Below are 23,071 nucleotides of genomic sequence, written 5' to 3'. Positions count from 1 at the left end.
CTAATGCAGTAAATGAGCTCTTGATATCGGGGGGGGAGAAATAGCTTTTGCCGATACCCTGCTACTCCGACATGCATCTCAACCATGACTGAAGCTGTGTTTGAGTTTATTTGCTTGCTTCACGCAGCCGGCCAGCTCGCAGGGAGCTCTTCAGTCGAGATGTACAAGCAGGTCCTCCTGTCGGGTTGCCGCTGCATTGAACTGGACTGCTGGAAAGGTCGCACCACAGAAGAAGAGCCCGTCATTACTCACGGTTTCACCATGACAACTGAAATCTCCTTCAAGGTAATGCAAAGTAAATGAAAGTACTGCGGAGAGTAAGGAGCGAAAAACAAAAAAGAGGAACACGCATGCAGCAGATGGCTTGCTGTAAGCGATGGGACGGCACTGAATGGCCATAAACTGAAGCACTGAGGGGGCCTTTAAATTAGGTTTAAGGAGACAAAGAGAAGAAGATGCATTTATAAAAGGAGGCGGGTGTGAAAGTTTAAAAGCTGCGTGGAATAGGAAAGAGAGTAGGGTGGGTTGATTCATAAAGGGATTTAAATCAAATGAGAACTAAAGAATGGACGGAGTCGGGGGAAAGAGAATGTTGGAGATCTTGGAGCTGAGTGACAAAGGCCTTTCCTGGAGGAGAATCGACATCATGGTTTATGATGATGGGACTGATTTGGGCAATCAGCGGTTTAGAAAGCCAGTGTCAGGTGTCCAACTGTCTCCTACTTTGTGGCTGAGATCTCATTCCATGAGCCCGTCCTCTATTTGTGCGACAAGAATATCTGAGCACAGCCACTGTAGAATGTGATTTCACGATTTTATGCAGATAATGTACCATCCTGTCCATTCTGCACACACACACACTTATTTTTCACTGAAAGCATCTCTTACACACAAAAGACACACAATTTTTCCAGCACCAGAAGTCCCAACACAACATTTTCTTAAACCTTTATTTTAAAGGTAAAATATTTGAGAAGCAGTTTTCATTTACAAATATTTACCAAACACTCAGACGGCACCTTGTATTTGGTGCGAGGAGAGGTTCCATTCATTTTTTTCTGCTGATAAAGATAAACTGTCTTGCTATCTTGTCATTCCCTCTTTCTCCTTCAGCTATCGATTCTAGCAAGTTTGGGAATTCTCTCTGGGGACAGCTCTCAGAGATTCTAGGAAATGTTGTGAGTCCTTGTAAATGGATATGATTTCTGCTGCTCCAAGAGCTGGAGAGGGCTTCCGAATGTTTTCATATCCCAGCGGCTCTCCAGCAATTATCGCATAAACCAACAGCGACATGATAGTTTTAATGCACATTACTACATTACTTATAAGCTAATAACACGTTGCCCCCTGGGTGGGTGTGTTCTGCATCATTTATACGACAGTTATCTTAAATACTGTTCTTTTCTGTTTGTGTTTTCAGGAGGTGATCGAGGCTATATCCGAGTGTGCCTTCAAGACCTCGCCCTTCCCCATCATCCTCTCTTTTGAGAACCATGTGGACTCGTAAGTAGAGATCGACCATTATGGTTTTTTTCAGGGCCGATAGCGATTCCAATTGGGATCTGGGAGGTTTATTACAATTTTAAGAGATTCGAAACATATATATGCTCCCGCTCGCGAAACATTTTCTCCTCTCCGCCACACGGTTTCCACTGCTGATTGGCTGTTACGCGTGCGGTGGCTCTGGGTGTAACCAATCAGATGGTGCTGTGGGTGGGACAAAGCTGGAGCCAAAATAACCCAGTTTTAAATTGATCTCTTATCAGCCAGCCTTAAAAAAGGCAGATGCCAATATCTGTCAAAACATACCAACGAATTGGCGCCGATAATCAGTCCGGCCAATTATCGATCGATCCTTATGTGTGTCATTGATTACTATCTTATTGATAAGTACAAACACCAATAGCCTAAGAAGGCATTTTGTTCTACCGGACTGTAGTGAGAAAGTTCTCATCACTTGCTTTGTCTTTTAATGGCTCCACAAGGCTTTTTAGCAGACACATGCAGCCTATATTGATTGTGTGTGATAAAAAGTGATGCTATTTGTTTATCTGTGTGTGTGTGTGTGTGTGTGTGATGGATACCAGACCAAAGCAGCAGGCTAAGATGGCAGAGTACTGCCGGTCAATATTTGGAGACGCATTACTGACGGAGCCTTTGGAGAAATATCTTGTGAGTATATAAGATGCTCAGACACACAGCACTCACACACACACACACACACACGTGTGTGCATGGCCTCACACCCACACTCTGTTGCTCTCTTGCATTCTAACAAGCACGCTCAGGTTCGTACGACATCGCCAGCAGCACGGGATTCAGCAGATATTATCACGCAGATGAGTGAGCTGGAGAATTGTCCTTGAACACTGCTGCCCAGCATGCCACCCATACAGATTTACATTTAGGAGACGCCTAACTGCGCCCACATGTCATGCATAGCCTGCTATTTGTGCACGTATAGCACTATTTCTTTTTATCTCCTCACTCCCCCCGCCTACATCTTTTTCATGAACGTCATGGTATCGACATGCCCTCCAGGACCTGACAGGATGCGTTGTCCCTGTTGTATTTCTCCCTGTCACCCCAGGCACGTCTCTAAGTGGCCTCCTAGACATTGTCTCTGTCTCCCTCCAATTTTCCTTCTCCTTTTCAATCAAAGACACACACATACCTGTGGCTATTTACGTGCCACGGAAGTCCAACTTTTTAATGATTCATCTTGCAGACATTTATATTCCCCTGCATTGCCCCTCTGTTCAAATGACAGCCATTAAAAGGAAGTGTTTTAGGCTTGTAATCTAAACCTGGCTTTTCTTGGCAGTCCTTTATCTGTCTTTCTCCCCTGTTACCATGGCTACCAGTCAAAAGCTTGCTTTGTCTCCTTGTGGCAAAACTCTGTTTTTTCTTTTCTTCCCAAGCCGTCTTTTTGTGCGATGACGCAAGCACTTACGTGAGGGAAATGCAAACTCCCAAACTCTCACACACTCTCTTTGTGTACTCATGCGAAAAAACACACAACACATGCACAATCCTACACACATACCAAAACAGCACACACTCTTCCTTGTATTATTGACCAGGAATGTCTTGTCCCTGCTGGTATAACACTTTGGAGAGACAGCTAAAACTCCCGTCAGAACTTCTGAATAGATTTGACGTCGAAGTGTTATCAGTGAGGATGCCTCTTCGAATGGAATAAGAGCGAGAGGGAGACAGATATAAGGAGACAGGCACCAAGGGAGACGTTAGAGTGAGGCAGCGAGACAAAGTGCTGTTGAGGAATTAGATTTCTACCACGGAGCTTGTAATAACTGGAAAGGGTGAATGCAATGACAACCGATCCCCTCTGGCGTTGAGACAGCTGTGTGTACGATGCAGGGTCCATAGGGGCCGGGACAGAGCGGGTAATAAAACTAGATTGGTTCCAGCTGAGCCTAAGGTTAGAATACAGCTGATTACAGTTTTCGTAGAAATTCAAACTCCTCTTTTATCACCGCATTTGAGATAAATAGGAGAGACTTTTATTTTTATGTTTTCAGGGCGGGTTTCTGCTACTGTTTTAGTTAAACTGGGAATTAGCTGCCATTTAAAATATTTTGAGTGGAGCTACAGAATTTGTTTTTAATTTTGGTGGAAAATAGAAAATGCCAGGTTTCTTTATTTGTTGTTTTTTTTAGCATGCAAGCATAGCATGAAGGCTAGTAACAGCATCCTGGTAATTCATGACAATGCACCTTTTATTAAAGGCTGCATCACACTCACAATCCTTGCACATATGTCTGTTGTATAGCACCGTTCTACTTGTAAACCCCTGCTGCTATTCTTTCACAATACAATTAAACAATCAGGAATATAAATATAATAATTTTACAGACAACACAGACATGTCATTGATTTAGAAATAATTATATATTAGAAATGAGGAGCGGTCGATATAAAGCATTCATAAGTCAAAGTCATGCCTTCAAAATTGTAGCTGGATTTACTTGAAATATCTCACTTAGAAAAAAAATATTCTGGGATTTTTCTCTCATTTTATATCTTATCAGCGAATTCTTATATCTAATTTGTGACCGTGAAAACAGCCTTTTGCAGATCAGTTGAAGCTATATTTTAAATAAAACTGTGAGATAAATAGTTATTGCCTTTTAAAATGCAGAGGCGAAGTATACGCTGTTTTTAAAAGGAAATGATATACTTCGGTAAACAAGTACCAGTAGATGGAACACGCAGAACTGGGGCAAGTGCACTTAGTTAAACTCAACCGCTTGTCAGAAGTCTAGGTGTCAAAGTGATAAGAAGTAGAGCAAATATTGCTCGATTCCCTTTTCTTCTAGCTTTTTCCTGGCTCAGTTCGTTTTCTGGTCGCCCTCCTTTCTATCCCTTATTACAACCCGAACTCGACTCGGTTTAGGGATTTGGAGAAACGGCTTAATTGAATCCATCCAGTTGAAATATATTTGAAGCAAATGGTTTCAGTGTCTGTGAGCGCAGTCAAGATTTGTGTGCCGGGACTGGTTCTGTTTTGTTGGAACGGCTTATGTGACGCCGAGTCATGGAAGATATCTAATCTTTATTTTATCTCTACCAACGACAACAGCAGGCAAGTGTAGAGGGAAGCGTGTGGCGGCTGGAGCAGCGGGTATATTGGACGTGGAGCGCTTTGGCTGACGTTTGCACGAATCACTTTCCGTGCTCTCGAAATGGGTCGAATAAACATTTGAAGAAATGTTTAAAAGAATCGTTTAAAGTTTGTTTACGTTCACAGGCGATGAGTTGTAAAACTGTATTGCGGCGAGTGTATGCAACATCACCGCTGACTTTCTCAATAATGCATTATTAATATGCCTAAACACAGAGATCCAGAAGCAGTGCACCCCATGAATAAATCAGGGATCTGCCTGCGCTCTCCCCGCAGAGGGGAAATGTCTGCGTGTTTAGAACGTGTCAACTTCTCAGCTGTCACGTCAACAGTTTGTATTGCTCAGTGCCCATCAGGACTCAACTCGGCACAATCTTCCAGATTGAAGTTTGTGTAGAGTAAGATTTTTTTATAAATATTTTTTTTATCACACTAAATAATTGTCTTCAATCTAATATCAATGGTGCCTTAGCTATTCCGAAACAATGTGGAACGTGATCATTTAATTTGCCGATCTTTTCTCTTCAGCGTCCCCATGTTCTGTGCATCCTTGAAGGCCTCGCGCAAACATGCAGCTGAATTCTTCATGCGCTTCCTCTGTGCCCGTGTCAGTCTTTGTTGGCACGACCTCACGGTATTTTCTTTCCTGCCTGCGTTCGCCGCTTCCTTCGCCCCCCATCCAGCTTGAATCCGGTGAGACGCTGCCCAGTCCGATGGAGCTGATGGGGAAGATCCTGGTGAAGAACAAGAAGAAGCACCACAAAACAGACGGAAGCGCCAAGAAGAAACTGTCAGAGCAGGTTTCCAACACCTACAGCGATTCCTCCAGCGTGTGTGAGCCCTCATCTCCGAGCGCAGGTACAACTCTTAACACACACTCACATCCTGCAGAGCCATCCGTCACACTCGGAACGCTGAGTTATGTTTCAGAGCTAAAATGCAGCCACACCGTCTGGGCCCATCTGTAATGTGGACCAGCACCTTTATGCCTCCCAGAAAATGAGTCGCTGGAGCAAAGCATTGCTGTTTATCATTCATCATTTTCATGGCCCTCTCCATCAGCTGGAGGTATTATCGGCTGATGCATGCGCTCCTTCTCAGGCGTATACACTGCTATTCACTGGGGTGTTTTAAACATAGGCCAGTCATGGTCTGCAGCATGTGTGTGACTCTGCATATACACTGTCTGGTGAACACTTTAAAGAATTCATGTGTTCACAACTGGCCTTTGGTTTCAGGCTTCTGAGTCACATCAACAGTGGGTCTGTCTGTAATGCATATGTCTTTATTTTTACCTGTACATGCATGACTATGTATTTAGTTCAGTTTTTTGTGTTTTTCTTTTTTGGGGGGGGGGGGGGGGGGGGGGTGTCATTGCATTTTCCAGATTTTAATCATGTTGGTATACAGAGTGTATAATTCAGCCATGAAGTAGAATAAACTTTGTATTTAGTTTTAATTTTTAATTTTAATTTTCATGGGTAGCTGAAACGTCATTCTTACTAAATCATGCACTGCCCCCTGGTGGCATAAAACACATTTACATATTTCCTCACAGGTTCAACCAAAGAGGAAATGTCGGACCCGCCGCAGCCCTCTGAGGGCGCTGAGCTCAGCCTGAGGCCACAGGCCAGAAAGTCAATTGGTGAGCCATACACCTGTTGGACAAGACTGCTGAAGTTAATGTCCTGAGTTGGTGTGACCTCCGATTCTGAGGTTAAATGATAAGTGGATAGTTTATTATGTGGACACAGAGGATCAGTCACCTTGCCCAGTCACAGTTTCAAATTAGTCTCCTTGAGCTCCATGAGCTGGAATCTGTCAGGATAAACATTGAATACATCTATTTTATCTGAAACCATGTTTTTGGTTCTCATGTTTTAGGTGAGGTGGAGGCAGAAAGCGAGGATGAAGATGACGACGATGACGACTGTAAAAAGGGATCAATGGATGAGGTGTGTATCCTGCAACGACATTGTTCACATGCCAGGAAATGGAAAGAAACTCCAAAATGTCCTGTCTTCATTAAGTCTGAAAAAAAACCCACCATACATTCTGGATCTGCACTTTTATTCTGCCTCTACTTGTATGTGTTTCCTTGTACAGGGTACGGCAGGCAGTGAGGCGTTTGCAACAGAAGAAATGTCAAACCTGGTCATCTACATCCAGCCAGTGAAGTTTAACAGCTTTGAGGCGTCTAAAAGTATGTAAGAACGATGAATATGGCCATGTGGGCAACGCACATCCTCTCCACACACAGTTCAACTTAAAGATCTCCTGCAAACATGTATTAAAACATGCTTAGAAAAGTATGACCGCCTTATTGTGACAATAAGTGTTTTCTGCTTCTCTGCATGAGGAGAGTCGCTGTTAACGTGTTTACACGGCAATGACAAATGATGCCTTAGGTCTTTTCTGATACTCACGGATCACTGATCATCATATCGGCCTACAGAGATCAATCGCAGCTACCAGATGTCGTCCTTCGTAGAGACCAAAGCTTTGGAGCAACTGACTAAATGTCCAGTGGAGTTTGTAGAGTATCCTCCTCTAAGTTGTACTACCGAGGTAATACTTATAAATGTACTATGTTTGGTGTCTTCTAATGCAAGCCATGCAAGCGTTATCTTTAACCAGTTCTGTTCAGATACAACAAACTGCAGCTGAGCAGGATCTACCCGAAGGGCACCCGAGTGGATTCGTCCAACTACAACCCTCAGCTCTTCTGGAACGCCGGCTGTCAGCTGGTGGCTCTTAACTTCCAAACCATCGGTAACGGAGGACAAGCGTTGACTTGTTGTTTTTTCTCCTTTTTCCAGTCCTCCTGGAGCGTTTCACTGAAATCACCCCTAGATGTTTGATCAACGGAGATCGCAATGATGCGCTGGTCATTTCAAAGTTTTACCCACTTTGAGCTTTTGTTATCTGTTCTCATTCCGCAGACTTGTCCATGCAGCTGAACCTGGGCATGTACGAATACAACGGGAAATGTGGCTTCAGACTCAAGCCCGAGTTTATGAGACGGCCAGACAAACAGTTTGACCCTTTCACTGAGCGTACGGTGGACGGGATTGTTGCCAACACACTGTCTGTCAAGGTGTGTGTTGGTCATTATGGCTCTGGGAAGCTTTCGCTTCCACCGCTCTGAGTGTCATGAAGACATTTTTTTCCGCCCTTGCTTTCCCCTCTGCCTTCCAGATCATCTCGGGGCAGTTCCTGTCTGATAGGAAAGTTGGCACATATGTGGAGATCGACATGTTTGGCTTACCTGTGGATACCAAGAGGAAAGCGTTCAAGACAAAGACCTCTCAGGGCAACGCGATCAACCCTGTCTGGGAAGAGGAGGCCATCACCTTCAAGAAGGTCAGAATAAGACACGTTTTTATTGCTTCGGCTTGTTCCTCCCTTTGCGGTCATCATGGTGCATGAGAGTCATTTGAAATGAAATTCTTTGTCCACATAAATTGGTTAGTAAATCTTCAGTAACGGGTATTTGCATGAAGTCCAACCACGAACCGTCTGAAAGTTTATTTGTAGTTTTCAGTAGCTTCCAGTTGATTATTATATCCACATATTTTGATGTAATAATGAGTCTATGTTGCCCCGCAGGTTGTTCTGCCCACGCTGGCTTCAATAAGGATAGCTGTGTTTGAAGAAGGAGGGAAGTTTATTGGTCATCGCATCATTCCTGTGTCGGCCATTCGTCCAGGTGACAACATTATCAACAGTTAATTACCCTGAAGGGTTAATCACCCTTTTTCAGAAACAGATTGAAAAGAAAAGGTAGATTTGTGGATTTGTGGAGACAGAAAGAGGACAGAAAAACAGTTCCACACGTTATGCAACTTTATTTTTGAACTGCTGGACCCTCGATGTGACGCCGCTCACCCATCCCCGCAGGCTTTCGCTACATCAGTCTCAGGAATGAGAAGAACCAGTCCCTGACTATGCCGGCTCTGTTTGTGTATGTAGAAGTCAAGGATTACGTCCCGGACACATTTGCAGGTAAGTCATAGATGAACATTTTAAAACCAAATCTAAAACATTTCCTCCAAAAAATCGCCACAGGTTTAGAGTCAAATATGTTTTACAAAAAAAAAAAAAAGCTGTTCTGTTTTTTTTTCCAATTGCTCAGATGTTATTGAAGCCTTGTCAAATCCAATCCGTTACGTCAACTTGATGGAGCAGAGAGCCAATCAGCTGGCTGCCCTCACTTTGGAGGAAGGAGGAGAGGAGGAGGGAGACAAAGAGGTGTGTGTGTGTGTGTCTATATGATTGTCTCGTCACACATTCTATGTGTTTGTGAGGGATCACACAGATGTTTTGTACTTTCCAAGCGCATGCTAGTGAGGATGAGAAGCTGCAGAGACAGAAGGCAGCAGGAAGAGGTTTTTAATATCAACACAAAGTGAATTAAAAGCTGCAGCCGTCTTCCAGCATCCCTGTAGAGAGAGGAGGGGTCATGAACTACATTTTGTGTCCAGAACAGATCCTGGCAGAGGATTTGGGCCGTTCATTCATTCTCAGTCACTGATGATAAGCGATCTATAGCGGTGCTCTCTCTGGACTTTATCAGGCCTTTTGAGGAAATGAATCTGCAGCCTTTTGTCTGTCACTGAAACATGGTGTAATTTCTTTTGTGCTTTTTGCTGGCTGATTGTTGGGATACAAGTCAAGGTTGTCGAGGTAAAGAATTTAAGAATGTACCTCAGATTAGTTTCCTTAAGTCGTCTGGCTGAAATAACACAACGATCAATCAGTCTGATGTGGCTCCAGTGAGTCTCCTTCGCAACTTAATGGATTAATGAGGGTGACAAATCAAATCCTATTAATATTACATGACTGGCAATCAAATGTCCCTGTTAGACCGAACAATATAAATTATGCATAACGGTTCCTTTTCGTAATTCCATAAGAATCTTTCCACGTACTGATCCTATTGATGTCCGGAATTGTAGATCTGACTCTGACTTAAACTCAACGTCCCAACAGAGATTTTGTCCACTAAGAAAATGATGGATGTGCTTTCGTGTATAATTACAACGCGGCACGAATTACAGCCTTGACTGCGGTTTCATGCTTGATCAACTGATGGCCACTTGATGGCGACGATGTTCCATGAAGTGGAACAATGCGCCACCCAAAGCAAAGAAGTGCCATAACAAGAAAACGTTCAGATTAAAATAAATAAATACAGGCTTAAATTTAGAAAAGAAAAATCTTTGAGTAAAGTCTTTTATTATATCTCAAGTACGTACTGACTGAATAGGCAATTTAATTTTAATACTTGTGCCTTACTTTGAGTGTAACCTAATTATCAGCAGCTGCTTAGATGATGTGGATCGCCTGTTTAATAATAATAATAATATTTATTTTATTTGGATTTTTAAAAAGAAACACACAACATACATAAACTCACCAAAAATATATATGTTAGTTCATAACCAAATAAGTGGATCAGTCTACTACAATTCCAACAGAATTTAAATTCATCTGTCCAAAAAGGAGTGGGGAGAAGTAAACATTTATTTATTACCACCCCTTTTGGCCTGTTTTGTTGCAAATGACATATGAAGGAAAAGATTATGCTGTAAACATCTCACGTTAATCAACAACAACAACAACAACAGTAGAATAATGCATCTGTAGTGGCGCTCTAAAGATTGATCTGCAGCAATCTTCCTTAACGTGAGTGATTTTAAGTGATTTACGTTCAGACTGTTGAGGGCGACTGTAGCCACGATTCAGGGCTGGAGGACTTATTTTATCTGATTTGCCAACTGATGCAATTACCCTGGAGGATGGCCGACTGAGAGCTGCTTAATGCTGTGACCATGGTAACAGTCACCAAAAGGGATTGGGTAGGGAAAGCCATTATACAAGGTGGTGAGATGAATATGAACGGAGAAGCTCGGTCTCGTGTGACTAGAACTGAGGTTAAAATTGCATTAACATTTAGAGAATAGACTTTACAATCAGAGGAGCCAAGTGGGGAATGAACATCTGCTGAGCCTTGTCACGGGAGGAAATGTTGCGAGTGGGCCACCACAGCTATGTCTACAAACTATCCTGCAGGACTCCGGTACAGCAAGAGGCTTCTGAAGATGGGTAGCACCACCAGAGGAGGGCTTTTTTTTTATTTACCACAAAAATTCTGTCAATTTCTTTCAAAAAAACCCTTTTTTTTTTTTTACTAAAAGTAGAGCAGTCTGTGTGTGAGAGATTCCGTAAGATTTGATTGTGTGTTTCTGCAAAAGTCTGGATTTATTTCCTGCATGATGTGAAAAGACATGTATTAGATTGGGCATGGCCCAATTTTAAATGCCTGGTGTGTATATCGATGGGTCGAATTTATTAACCCGTGTTGGGTCTTTCATGTGATGGACAGGTGGAGGCAGGAAGTGATACCCCATCAGATTCTAAGCTGGACCCGAGAGCAACACTACTTGCAGAGAACGGACTGAGCCACACACCCATTATTGCCCCAAAAGCCCCTCCACTGGTTGGCCACCAGCCCCAGTCTGCCGGTACTGTAGAGATGTTAACTGTCTGCCTCTAATATTCTAGCAATTATTGAATATCTTTATCTTTTGTTGATCAGCTCTGATTGAGACATTTTGTTTTTGGGATTAACAAGTTTCTGATGTTTATGTACTCCAGACATTATATTGTCCAAAGATTTTTATGTAATTTTTTTAAATGATGTTGTTCTAAATGATAATAAGGTCCAGGCTATAATTAACTGATTGATCAACATGTGACCAGGCTCATTGAAACCATCTGTAAAGACTGAAGACATCATTCAGAGCGTCCTCACTGGTAAGATGTGTTGACACTTCCTGAGCATTTACTTATTTCAGTTTATTATGCAAGCGGCCAGACTTGTAGCATAACAATGTAAAAATATAGTGTTAGATATTTAATTATTTGTAAGTCTGCAGGGCGAAAGCAGTCCACGTTATAAACTTTATAATTAAAAGTTCTATATTGAAATTATCTGAATGTCTCAATAAATTGGAAGTGTTAAAATTAATTATTGTTTTCATCACTTAATGGGAAAAAAATAAATAAAGAACACAATGACTGATTTTGTACTGTACATAAATCCTATCCAAAATATTTAGATAATGTATGAACTGGTTTTAGGCCATCTAGTCTTTTTTTTTTTTTTTTACCAGATTTCCATTTATTCTTGCCATTAGAATTAGAGGCTCAGACATTGGAGGAGTTGAAGCAACAGAAGGGCTTTGTTCGGGAGCAGAGGAGGCAGTACAAGGAGATGAAGGACCTGGTTCGGAAACACCATCGCAAAACCAGCGAGCTGATCAAGGAGCACACGGCTCGCATGTCTGAGCTGCAGAGCCAACATCAGCGGCGGCGCACCACCCTACAGAAAAGCCACAAACGAGATGGTAAGAAAAGGTAGGTAAACCTCCCGTTTCTCCGTTATTCCCCTCTTCACCATCTTTGATTTTAAATCTTTCCCTTCTGCAAAAGCAGTCGCAACAGCAAATTGATCAAAAGCAAATGCAGCATGTTGGATATTGTTGTTTTTCTTACAAAGTGTTGTGAGATATTTCCAACACAGATACAGTTAGCAGTAAAAAAAATACATATTTACTACATAGTACAAGAAAAGTCAGGGTTTTGGCAAAGATAAGTGTACAAGGCACTGCAACAAAAGACGCACACTTTAAGTATTTGTATCTCAGTCAGTACAAAGTGAATGATGCAAGAATATATTACAGCAGGGGAAAAGGTACGTGATGAGGAGAATCTGTTGTGTGAAAACATGACTTTATAATTTTTATAATTTTTTTAAATTATATCCGGTACTTCCGAGGTCGGCATGGTAACACTGACTAATAGGCATCTGTTTTGTGCATTTGCGTATGTGGATTTCCCGTGTGCAGCCGGTCCGATTACTCTCTGTCAAGCCTGGACCAGGAGCTGAGTGAGCTGGACCAGGAGTGCAGCCAGAGGCTCGCAGAGCTAAAGGAGCAGCAGCAGCAACAGCTCCTCACACTTCGCCAGGAGCAGTACTACAGCGAAAAGTACCAGAAACGCGAACACATCAAACAGGTATTCACAAATACCATTTGGTTAAAGTCATGTGCTTTGTATAATCTGTGCCATCATCCACTTTAAAAAGAAGCAGCACTGCTGTACTGGCAGATTGGCTATGATATGAAACATCAGCGTTGTTCCCACGCAAATGGCATGAATAAACCACATGATCGAAACAATCCCATGCTGGAGGCAGCAGTGGGGTGAACAGAGGAACTTGCCTTGACTTGTGCTGAACCGGAGAAAACGCTGACGGTCCCCTGTGGGACCCGAGAGGCTCGCAAAGACTGCAGGCTGAATACTGTTATAATCTCATCAGGTGCGATTATTCTACCTGTGCACATGTTCTGTTGTGCAGTCTGGAAAATTAGATGGCTTTTGCTCCAGTACACATGCACAGCTGAGGTGGTAAAAAGGTTCACTTAGGCAAGGGACAACAGCCATACTGAAGATGAGCTGTATGCATCCATCCATCCATTTTCTCCTAGACTTGACGCGCTGTCTGCAGCTGCTTTTCTTCTGTCATTGTCAAATTACGACTCTATTTTGTCTCCCTTTTTGCAGCTGGTTGAGAAACTGAACACAATATCAGATGAGTGCCAGAGCGTCCAGCTGAAAAAGCTCAGAGACGTCTGTGAGAAGTAAGGCTGCATTCTGCATACACTTTGCACACACAACCACGTAAACATTTCTCTAATCGATAATCTACATATCTCCACTTGCAGAGAGAAGAAGGATCTCAAGAAGAAAATGGACAAAAAGCGGCAAGAGAAGATCAATGAAGCCAAATCTAAAGACAAGAATGTGACAGAAGAGTAATTATCTATTTTTGAACTGTAATAATAGCAAATATGTTATATATCTAATGACCACTAGATGTCACTGAATCCCTAAAGCTGACTGGTTACTCACTGACTGTCAATCAAATTTTTTCCACAGAGAGAAACTGGAGATCAACAGATCATTTGTCATTGAGGTGGTTCAGTACATCAAACGGGTAAGAGAGGATGCAGCTGTGTGTGACAGACAATGTGATCATGTGATCATCATTGTACAAATAGCAGATCACTGAATGGTCAAATTGTCCCTGATTTTTATGATGCGCCGCTTCCTGTAGTATTGCGAGTACATTCCATGATAGTTTCTATATTTGTGTATGTGTGTGTAGTTGGAGGATGCACAGAACAAAAGACAGGAGAAGCTACTGGAGAAACACAAAGATATCCGGCAGCAAATCTTGGATGAAAGGCCAAAGGTGAGGAATTTCTCAAGAACATCTCAAGTGAAACACAAATGTGAATAGACTTTTGATTTGCACATATTGAAAATAAAAAAATAAGACTATATCCCATAACAATTACTTTGTTTTTCTTTTTTAAATGTGTAAATGTAGCTTTAACAAAGATCTTTGGTTTATGAAAAACAAATTGTATTGTTGTTGTTCTGTGGATAAAGCAGTGGTTTTATAAACTGTAAGTGTCATTTCGACCACAAGAGGGCGATAGAAACCATTGTCAGTGAGATATGCCTATGTAATAAAACTAGTGGGGGTTTTCACACCTTCTGAGCATTTTGCTCGCTGATTTTAAGCATCAGCACCTACTATATATGGTTCATGTCATTGTATCATTCTGAATATTTTGTTAAATTGTGTATTAGTGAAAAATATTTACTTCCATGCTTGATAGTTCATTGCAGTCAGGGTGTAATTGCATCACGTCACTGCACTGAGCTGTGCAGCTCCCAACACGTCATTGTTGGATGATTGTGCATCTGTGGAGAATGGGAAGACTGGCATTGCACCCTTGTGTTCAGTATTCACACAGCATCTGTGTGGCAGCATTAATATGCAAGCTTTTATACCCATGGGCTGCTGACTGAGTTTGCATTGCATCTCTGCAATGGCTGGCATCTGGCAAGTGCTACTACAATGCAGAATAATTCATAAATTATTGTTATGAAACTATGTAAACTGCTTAGCATGGGAACATAATAGTAAAAAAGAAATTAGTTGCAGTGCCTTGTATGGATTCGTCCTTGAGAAACATTCAAGCTATCAACCACTGAGTAAAAGGAAAATCAACAAGAAAGATTTAGAAGGTTATCTACTCTGCCTGGTGGGTGGTAGTGGGGGGGTGGGAGGTATTACCACTCACATTTAATGTGACAATTTTCATAGAGCGCTGAAGCTCTATGGGACAATAGATGTCTCATCATTATATTATGGCCATGACCATAACAAACACATAATATGTAGCCATGGTGCATCCTCCAAAGACAACGGCAGTTCCAGCCTTCGTCTCCTGCTGTAATCTTGTCTTCTCTTCCATATTTTGGAATGCCTTTTTAATCTCACGCAGTAGAAACCATATTACAGGATGCTGCCAGTAAGATTATTTCTCCTCGTCAAGTTAACGCTCTGATGGGGTCATCTCTTGTTTCCAAATGAAATATGTCTCCCTTATGTAGTCAGAGAATGTCGCTTTGCTTTAAAGACAAGCATAAATTGGCTGTGCTGTTAGCTTTCAGACCACCCGCTCTCAAAGTGTCAGGTCCTTGGTCTGCGGAAACCCAGTCCAACACTTCATATTCAGTAGGTCTTTTATATATTTGACACAAATCACAGTGGTGACATGAAAATGCTGACATCATGTTGGAATGGAACAGAGTGGGATGGTGGAGACAAACGGGACCATCAGCTCAATTCCGTTACCAGTTCTCATTTCCAACCATCACCTAACCCCAGTGTCACAGTCAGTCCTCAAAACTGCACTGTGGGAAAATAAAATTTCCCTGAAGGAGGCTATTACAAAGTAATCAACCATCTCTGCAATAGCAGATAGAATGCAACAACGGTCATGTGTGAGCAAACATGAGAAATGTCAGAGGAGGACACAACTCTGGAGACAGTCAGCAGGGAATGCCCTGGGCTAGTCAAGGATACATATTTGTTTGAGATTATGCAGTTGTGTGACAAAGCAAGAGCAACCGGTTCTAAAGTAAAGAGACGGAAGGCAAACACACGGTAACCACTGAGACTTTATCTAAATACAGAGGCTAAGTCCGTACTGATCAGCTTCTGTCAGGTTTATTCAAGAGAGGTCGAAAGACAGAGACAATGACAGAGAAGGAGAGACAGGGACAAGGACAAGGACGGGTAGGAGGAGAGTCAAAAACAAGGAGATGGATAGAGAAGAGACAGAGAGCAGGAGCAGACAAAAACTTAATGCAACATATAGGCTGCTGCTGCATGTAGGCTACAGAGCTGCTGTATAAAACTATAAATGCTAATGTTAGTGAAATGGACATCAGAGTTCACAGGTCCAGGTTCTGCAGCACCGTGGAAAGAAGGACCTGCATGAAGTCTGTTTTCCAGTTCTGGTTAATCGCATGTGGAAATACCCTCGAGAAAAATACTGAATGGAAAACCATGCGGGCAGATGTGATAGCATCGTTGTGCAATTGATGAATATGAGGCATTGTAAAGCATCCGGCTCTCGATTAATGGTTCTTTGTGAATGCATTCCATTCATTGTGGTCAAAACCGACCAAAACTACATGGGAGACACGTTTGAATTAGCTCACAGAATCCTTTTACTTTTGATTGTCCTTGGATGACAACAGCGGACAGAGACGCAAACGTAGCACAAAGACTGAGGGGCAGGAAATGACAGATGGATGAAGGCTGGCACTCCTAATATAAAAATGCTTCAGCTGTGTGTCTTGACGTTTTTTGGTCTGTGTTAGTCTTTGTGAATCAGTTGGAGGAAGAAAAAGCCGCTTACTTCCTGTCTCATATAATTGTGACCCAGTTTTTCCTACAGTATGGGCTCAGCGCCACCACAGTTATAGCTCTCCCGACTGGAGATCCCTAGTTTTGTGTGTGTGTGTGTGTGTGAATTACCAACGTCTGCTTCATGCAAACCTTAATCAGTACTCACTTCCCATCTAATTGAAGCTGATGGGATGTAAACTGTGAGATATTATTTTAAGCTCCGGTTTAGTTTGAGAATTGAGTACCGGTAATCATGCTGTGGTTTGTTCTCAGTCTCCACCTGCACCCTCAGGTGTTACTCTGCTGTTAATGATCCAATCAAAACACCTCTGTCTGTGCACCCCCATGATGTCATCCTCATACTCCCAGACCCCATGCCCTGGTCCAAATTAAATTCACATCGCCATATGTACACTTTTGATTACTCACACCTCATGTTGATCACAGTGAACCTTTTTAGCAATTGTCGGAATCTCAAAGACCCACCTGTGCTTTTGAGACTGAATAATCTAGCAAATGCGAGCTCTTGTTTTGCTTTTAGATAAATGTACCTATTTGATTAGAAATGTTTGATGTCATTTACATCCATCTTCTTATAGATGAGACAATCGTCTCGACATTCAAGCACATGCTCATACACCGGAGAAAACCCACGCGTATACGGGGAGAGCAAACAAACGCCGCACAGATGGGAATTGAACCAGTACATTTTATTCGACTGTTGAAAGTGAGTAAGATATAAGGGAAAATAAAACTGCAATGGCTTAACTCAGTGCCTCAAGGTTTTTTTTAAGACTTTTATCAGAAAACAATAAAACTGGAGCTGCATGTAAATGCGGTTTAATCAAAAATCCCCGAGCATGGGGATGTGGAGTGGAGAGACAGCATGGAAGCTTCCTTTTTTGATTGACCTCGACTCCAGGCTTGGCAGGCTGAGTTGTTATTCATTTGTAGTAGTCATCCCTTCACACATATCATTTTTGGCCCTGCACGACTGTGAAACAGTGATAAGGCAATATGTCTGCCGTGTGTGTTGCTGTGTGCGTGAAAGTGGTGGGAATGCATACTTTTGCTGGAAACACACTGATGGTGTCTCCCCGTTGGCCAGGCCTTGAACCACGCATACAGCACAATACACTCACACACCCATTCATTCCACAAGCAGGAGTCCTGTGTGGTCGTCATGGAAACGTCCTCCCACCACACATCCTCTCCTGGCCTTCATGACGCTCTGCAAGCTGTTAATTTGAACAGAGTCCTTGTGACACAATATCAGCCGCGATTGCTGGAGGTGGAAGAAAGCAGGGAGAGGAAAGGAGGCAGGTATACATCAACAGTGATCCGAACAGGTTGCAGGAGGTCTGGAGGCCACTCTCTTCCTCCCTCTCTCTCACCCTATCTGTGTAGTGATGGTCTCTGTGTTCCCTCATCACACTTTGATCTGCATCATCGCTGCCTCGCCAGTTTGCATCAATAATGCACTTGGACCCATACACACACACACACGTACACACACACACGTGCACCAGATACCCAAAGGGAACACGGAGAGCAGACCAGAGACACTGAAGTAAAACTCACTGTTTATGGGTGACTGTGCACACGTGTGTGACGCTTGGTTATTCCTCTTCTCTATTATGTTAGCCGCTATTTTAAAATCAGCGCAGTGCAAGTGTTCATTATCTATTCCCACATGTGCTAATGTACCTCTCTAGGGTTGTGATCTGTCTAAGAAACATTCCCTGCTCACAACACAGTGGCTGTTGTACCTTATTATGAGAGGCGCACACTGTAAATAGACCTGAAGCTGAAGTGAAATTAATAAGGGCGTGCATATTGAACTTGAGTTCATTATTTTTCCAGAAACACAACTGTGAATAAATTCTACACTGCTGCTTGTCTACAACACGTGTAAACAGACAGTTTGTGCAACAAAAGGTGCATTTACAGCTTGGAGCGTTGTAACAAAAGTGTCAAACTGCTGCAACAAACTCATTGACTCCTGTTCATTAATGGGAATTGTGCAAGATGTCGCGTTTCAAACGTCAATTCTTTAAGTTAGCATCATCATCTGGATAAAATATTCCAAGCACATTTCAGAGCTAAGCTTCCCTTTTGAACCCATCCTTTTAGGGAAACACTCTAGTATAGTGGAAGTCTGCAGGAATGTTTAAAAAAAAAAATCTAATCTAAGAAAATCTCCTGTAAAGCACCTGATGAATTAATTTAGAAGGGGCGCAAGAGGGCACTGAAACACACACACGTAGATAGTAGATGAAAAAGCAGCTTGCAGAAGATACTCTGTGTAGCCGTCTCCGTCTCGCCTTCATTTCTTCCACTTCCTCCTGCATTTGACTGCTGCATTTCATTTTAATGGGAAGCGTGAATACTAATCAATGGTGCTCTGTCTGTGCTGTTCTCTCGCCGTCTCTCTCTTGCGCGTGTTTGTTCTAGCTATCTCTCTCTCTCTTTCTCTCTCTCTCACACACACACAAACACATGCATTCATTTCATGATGAAGCTCCTTTTTCTTCAAAGAGCTTGTAATGCTGACAAACTGGCGACTTTGTCTCCTCTCATGGACATGGAGTCCTTGGTTTTGTGTAATTGAGCTGTGCAGGGTATCGCAACATCTCTCTCTCTCACACACACACACACACACACACACACACACACACACACACTTAGACACATGGTCAAATAGTTTGGTTTTGCGTTGCTGGTTTTGATCCATGTCGCAGAGGACATTGACATCCCTGAAAAATGTGTTCCATAGGAGTTGTCAGCTCGGTAACCATTAAAAGGGAAGTTAGGAAAGCACATATTTACTCTTCCTCTTTCTAGGACTGTAATGCGCGGCACAGTTAATGGGCATTAGCTACATGCAGGATGGCGTGTCATTCCGGTTTAACTTATTTGCATTGCTGTAGCAGACATAACCCCACAGCTCAAAGCAAAGAGTTCATTCGGTTCTATGGAGGCCTTATCTGCTTCCCTCGACAGCTTCACGAAACGAGGACAGCGGATGAAGAAGGTCACAGAGTATTTTAAGAAAGACAGAAATGTGTGAATTTTTTGGAATGTGTGTGTGTTTGGGCATGCGTGTGTGGGTGTGTGTGTCTACTCTGTAGTTGTTGACGGATGAGGGACAGATTTCGACACTTGCTCATTGGTATCCAAACAGTAACTGGACCACACACAAACAAAGTCACATAATTATTATTAGCATGAATTAGATGTCAAATACAAGGTGGGGATCAAAACCCACTGGTCAGCTCCAATCCATCCATCTTCCTATCAATTTATTCATTCATTCTTTTTCATAACTCCATTTCTGACAGCCACATGTGCTGGCTCCTGAGCTGCTTATACTGAGAGGGTACTTACAGACACACAGACACACATTGTGAGGTGCTGCCTGCTTCCCTTCTGTCTCTTCGACCCCTTTTCCCACCTCCTTCACATGTGCGAGGTTGGCATCAAATCGGAGAAAGATGGCAGCCTTAATCAGCGGGTGTTTGTGCCTCAACAGGCAGGGCAACGGCTCACACACACACACACACACACACACAGTGTGCAGACTGTCCCACCCCTAAGTAGGTCATGCGCAGTGCAGAGGAGGGAGAGAGAGAGGTAGTGTGTGTGGCTAAAGATGAGCCTTTAGCCATCTGGTTACGATGTGCCGGGTGTCCCCTCTTCAACACCTACAGAGAGGGTGGGAAGTAAAGCAATATGTGAATGAAGAGATTGAGATGTTCCAGGTGCATTGCTTGCCAAAAACAGAGAGTGAAAAACACAAGTCAAGAGCTGCTACATCAAGCTCTTTGACAAGTGCCTTTCTCCAGTTTCGCATTTGTAATTTTTTTGCACATCCTTATGTACCTGTGAATGCAGTTTCAAGGTTTCATGCAGATACAGCGGTCAAGTAGTCTGTAGATTTCTGTGGTGTGATATTGAATTGCCATGGAGATGCACTGTTTGTAGTAAATTGGCTACCAACTCCTCATGACACTGCGGATTCAACCACTCCGTCATTCATACACTGATGGCAAAGGCTGCCATGCAAAATAATGCAGCACTTTCTATCAAAAGCTCCCAATAATTTATCCGTCCTCTGTTATTCACACATACCTCCACAGTGATGAATGACTGTTCAGATTATTTTGTTCTGGAGGAATCAATCCATCCATTTTCATGTGGACAAGGTGATTGAGGACGACCAGGAGGTATCTGATAGGATAATGCGTAAACAAGACCAAGGTCGAAGCATTTGCAGCATTCAATATGATGGACATATTCCTATCAGCACTCGGCAGCTGTTGAGGTTTCCTTCCTGGTTTCTGCTGATCAATGTTCTCACGTCACTTTAATTCGCTCTGCATTAAAGCGCTCTGATGCTAAAATTAAAGTGATGTGCGCCTCATAAACTGAAGTGGAGAGACAGAACATTGAATGATAGTCCTTGACTTCCATCCTATCTCCTATCCTCGTCTCACTTGTTCTTGACTGTGCTTGTTAATATTACATGAGAAGCGCCTCTTTGCCAAATGAAATCCTTCTGGCCTCTGATTTAATTGAAGTTTACGCATGAGTGCATACATACAGTATGTCAAACCTTTTGCTAATGTTTGTTGCAGACTGGCTTTTGCTCTCAGTGTGTCCAGAATGCTGATTTTATTTTTCACTTTAGCATTAAAGTGTGACTCATAAGTGGGGCCCTAGTATGATGAGAAAGGCTTCGCAGATAAAATATTGATCTGGGATAAATCCTCTCAGAATTCACAGGTACTTTCGATCTCTCATAATGCTGACGTGACTGCAAAGAGCTGTGAGACTCTGACACCATCTTAGCTGCTTTTCTTTTAATTACTGCTCTCCCATGGGAGTCAGCCGGGTAGTTAAACAGAGAAATCAGTATTACAGCAATTATTGGCTCACAATGAAATGAATACAAGCTTGCCATCTGTAATCATTGGGGGCGTCTATGCCTTGGAGAAAACCTCTTCCTATTTCTCAATTTGGGAAGAGAGTGCATAGTGGTTGGATACAAAGTGGATCCTGGTCTTCCTGAGCAGAACAGAGTCCTCATTCACCTTTCAATTTCGCCGGGGGCAAATTTTAATCAGATTTTTCTCCAATGCATTTAAATTTTTTTGCTTTTCCTTCAGTTTAGACTCTTCTTATTTGACTTGACTTTCACTATCTTGTTCTCTCCCTTTCTTTGCACTGTCAGCGAAAACATACATGAGTAAAGTCAAAGAGGTTGCTCTGTGCAACAGCGTACAAACCTGTGAGCTACATAGCTAACCTTTATGTACACGGTTAGTTACAAGTGATCGTGCTTGTGCCGCTGTCTACTTGCTGTCAGCGGAAGGCATTCCGTGAATCCATATTACACAATGAGCCCCTTCATTATTTCCTTTTGAAGTAATTAGCTGATGTGTGTTTTCCATCTACAGCTACAGAGCGATCTGGACCAGGAGTACCAGGACAAATTTCGGAGGCTACCTGTGGAGATCCAAGAGTTTGTTCAGGACACCAGCAAGACCAAGCTGAGCGATGACAGCGTCCATGGAAAACTTGTTGCCTCAGCAACATCAGAGAAGATCAATCACAAAAGTCCGCTGTCAGAGGACGACATGGAAGAGGGCTCTTTGGAGCAAGTCTACGACACACCCCTTTAGAGCTTTAAGCCTGACACGGGGGACGCTAAGTGGTGGATGTGTTAGTGACCACTGATCTAGGATGAGACTGCCTCAACTTTGGTCCTAATTTTAACCAACGGGAGGATTAGATCAAATGTGAGCCTGATGTGGTGAGTAATGTTTCTCCCTGCTGTGGGGTGCAGTCTTGTCTGAAAAAAACGCTTCCTGTAAATAGTGACGTATTTCTATGTTCCCTTCATGTTGTCGTCTTTATAGAATGGCCACGGGTTGTGCTGCGAAGCACTATCTATTTGCAGGAAATAACTTACTTGAAATATTGCACACAGAAAGAGTAGGTTCTTTTTATTCTTTTTATTGTCATGGTGTTGACAGCTGTGTTGGTCAGTGAGGTGTGTGGTGCCAAGGTTTTGAATTCCCTTACAGTGGACTTTGTCTTTTGCGTGGAGTGGTCTGTAAAAAACAAACAACCTGCTGTATATTTAGCCCATAAAGCTTCCATCTTTATTTAAATTGACAAATTTGCTCTGAAGGCTCACTGTTCTAAAGAGCTCTTAAACGCTAACCCAGAAGCACGGGTGGCTTCCTGGTTCTCAGTTTTGTTCTAACAGAACTAAGCCTTTTTGTGTTGCTGCTACTTTGTTTTAAAACCCATTATTTGATTTTGATTATCTTTTGTACAATGCTAGTTGTTTTTATTTGGTTAGTTTTTATTACATTTGTGTGGTTTGTGAGGAACTCCGCCCAGAGAGACGACGTGAAGGGAATGTGCGTTGTACAGTATCTGCATGTATTGGAGAACAACTGTAAATGTTGCAGTAGCTGTGTAGCAGACATGTTTATTAAATGTAAATCTATTTTTTACGGTAAATCCATTTTAACATACCTTGCCAAAAGGTGTGTACACGATGTGGCTTCATA

The 23,071-nt window shown here is 42.5% G+C and overlaps 1 protein-coding gene across 1 annotated transcript in view; it reads left to right on the top strand.

Annotated features, from left to right (window-relative positions):
• The window catches only part of plcb1l (phospholipase C beta 1-like), a 59,509-nt gene extending 37,338 nt beyond the window's left edge, over positions 1-22,171 (top strand). The window contains exons 10-32 of the mRNA XM_068754067.1: positions 128-285; positions 1,421-1,503; positions 2,088-2,172; positions 5,329-5,503; positions 6,204-6,290; positions 6,530-6,600; positions 6,752-6,848; positions 7,101-7,185; positions 7,293-7,417; positions 7,588-7,742; positions 7,844-8,008; positions 8,255-8,354; positions 8,546-8,650; positions 8,781-8,896; positions 11,034-11,172; positions 11,411-11,464; positions 11,848-12,067; positions 12,559-12,727; positions 13,277-13,353; positions 13,438-13,527; positions 13,652-13,709; positions 13,881-13,967; positions 21,947-22,171. Coding sequence (XP_068610168.1) covers positions 128-285; positions 1,421-1,503; positions 2,088-2,172; positions 5,329-5,503; positions 6,204-6,290; positions 6,530-6,600; positions 6,752-6,848; positions 7,101-7,185; positions 7,293-7,417; positions 7,588-7,742; positions 7,844-8,008; positions 8,255-8,354; positions 8,546-8,650; positions 8,781-8,896; positions 11,034-11,172; positions 11,411-11,464; positions 11,848-12,067; positions 12,559-12,727; positions 13,277-13,353; positions 13,438-13,527; positions 13,652-13,709; positions 13,881-13,967; positions 21,947-22,171 — 2,726 coding nt within the window. The remainder of the gene's footprint in view (positions 1-127; positions 286-1,420; positions 1,504-2,087; positions 2,173-5,328; positions 5,504-6,203; positions 6,291-6,529; positions 6,601-6,751; positions 6,849-7,100; positions 7,186-7,292; positions 7,418-7,587; positions 7,743-7,843; positions 8,009-8,254; positions 8,355-8,545; positions 8,651-8,780; positions 8,897-11,033; positions 11,173-11,410; positions 11,465-11,847; positions 12,068-12,558; positions 12,728-13,276; positions 13,354-13,437; positions 13,528-13,651; positions 13,710-13,880; positions 13,968-21,946) is intronic.
• Positions 22,172-23,071: the final 900 nt, after the last annotated feature.

Source organism: Brachionichthys hirsutus, chromosome 20, assembly GCF_040956055.1.
Source record: "Brachionichthys hirsutus isolate HB-005 chromosome 20, CSIRO-AGI_Bhir_v1, whole genome shotgun sequence".
Taxonomy (NCBI): Eukaryota; Metazoa; Chordata; class Actinopteri; order Lophiiformes; family Brachionichthyidae; genus Brachionichthys; species Brachionichthys hirsutus.
The sequence above is the reverse complement of the archived record's forward strand: the minus strand, read 5'-3'. Positions and strand labels throughout refer to the sequence as shown.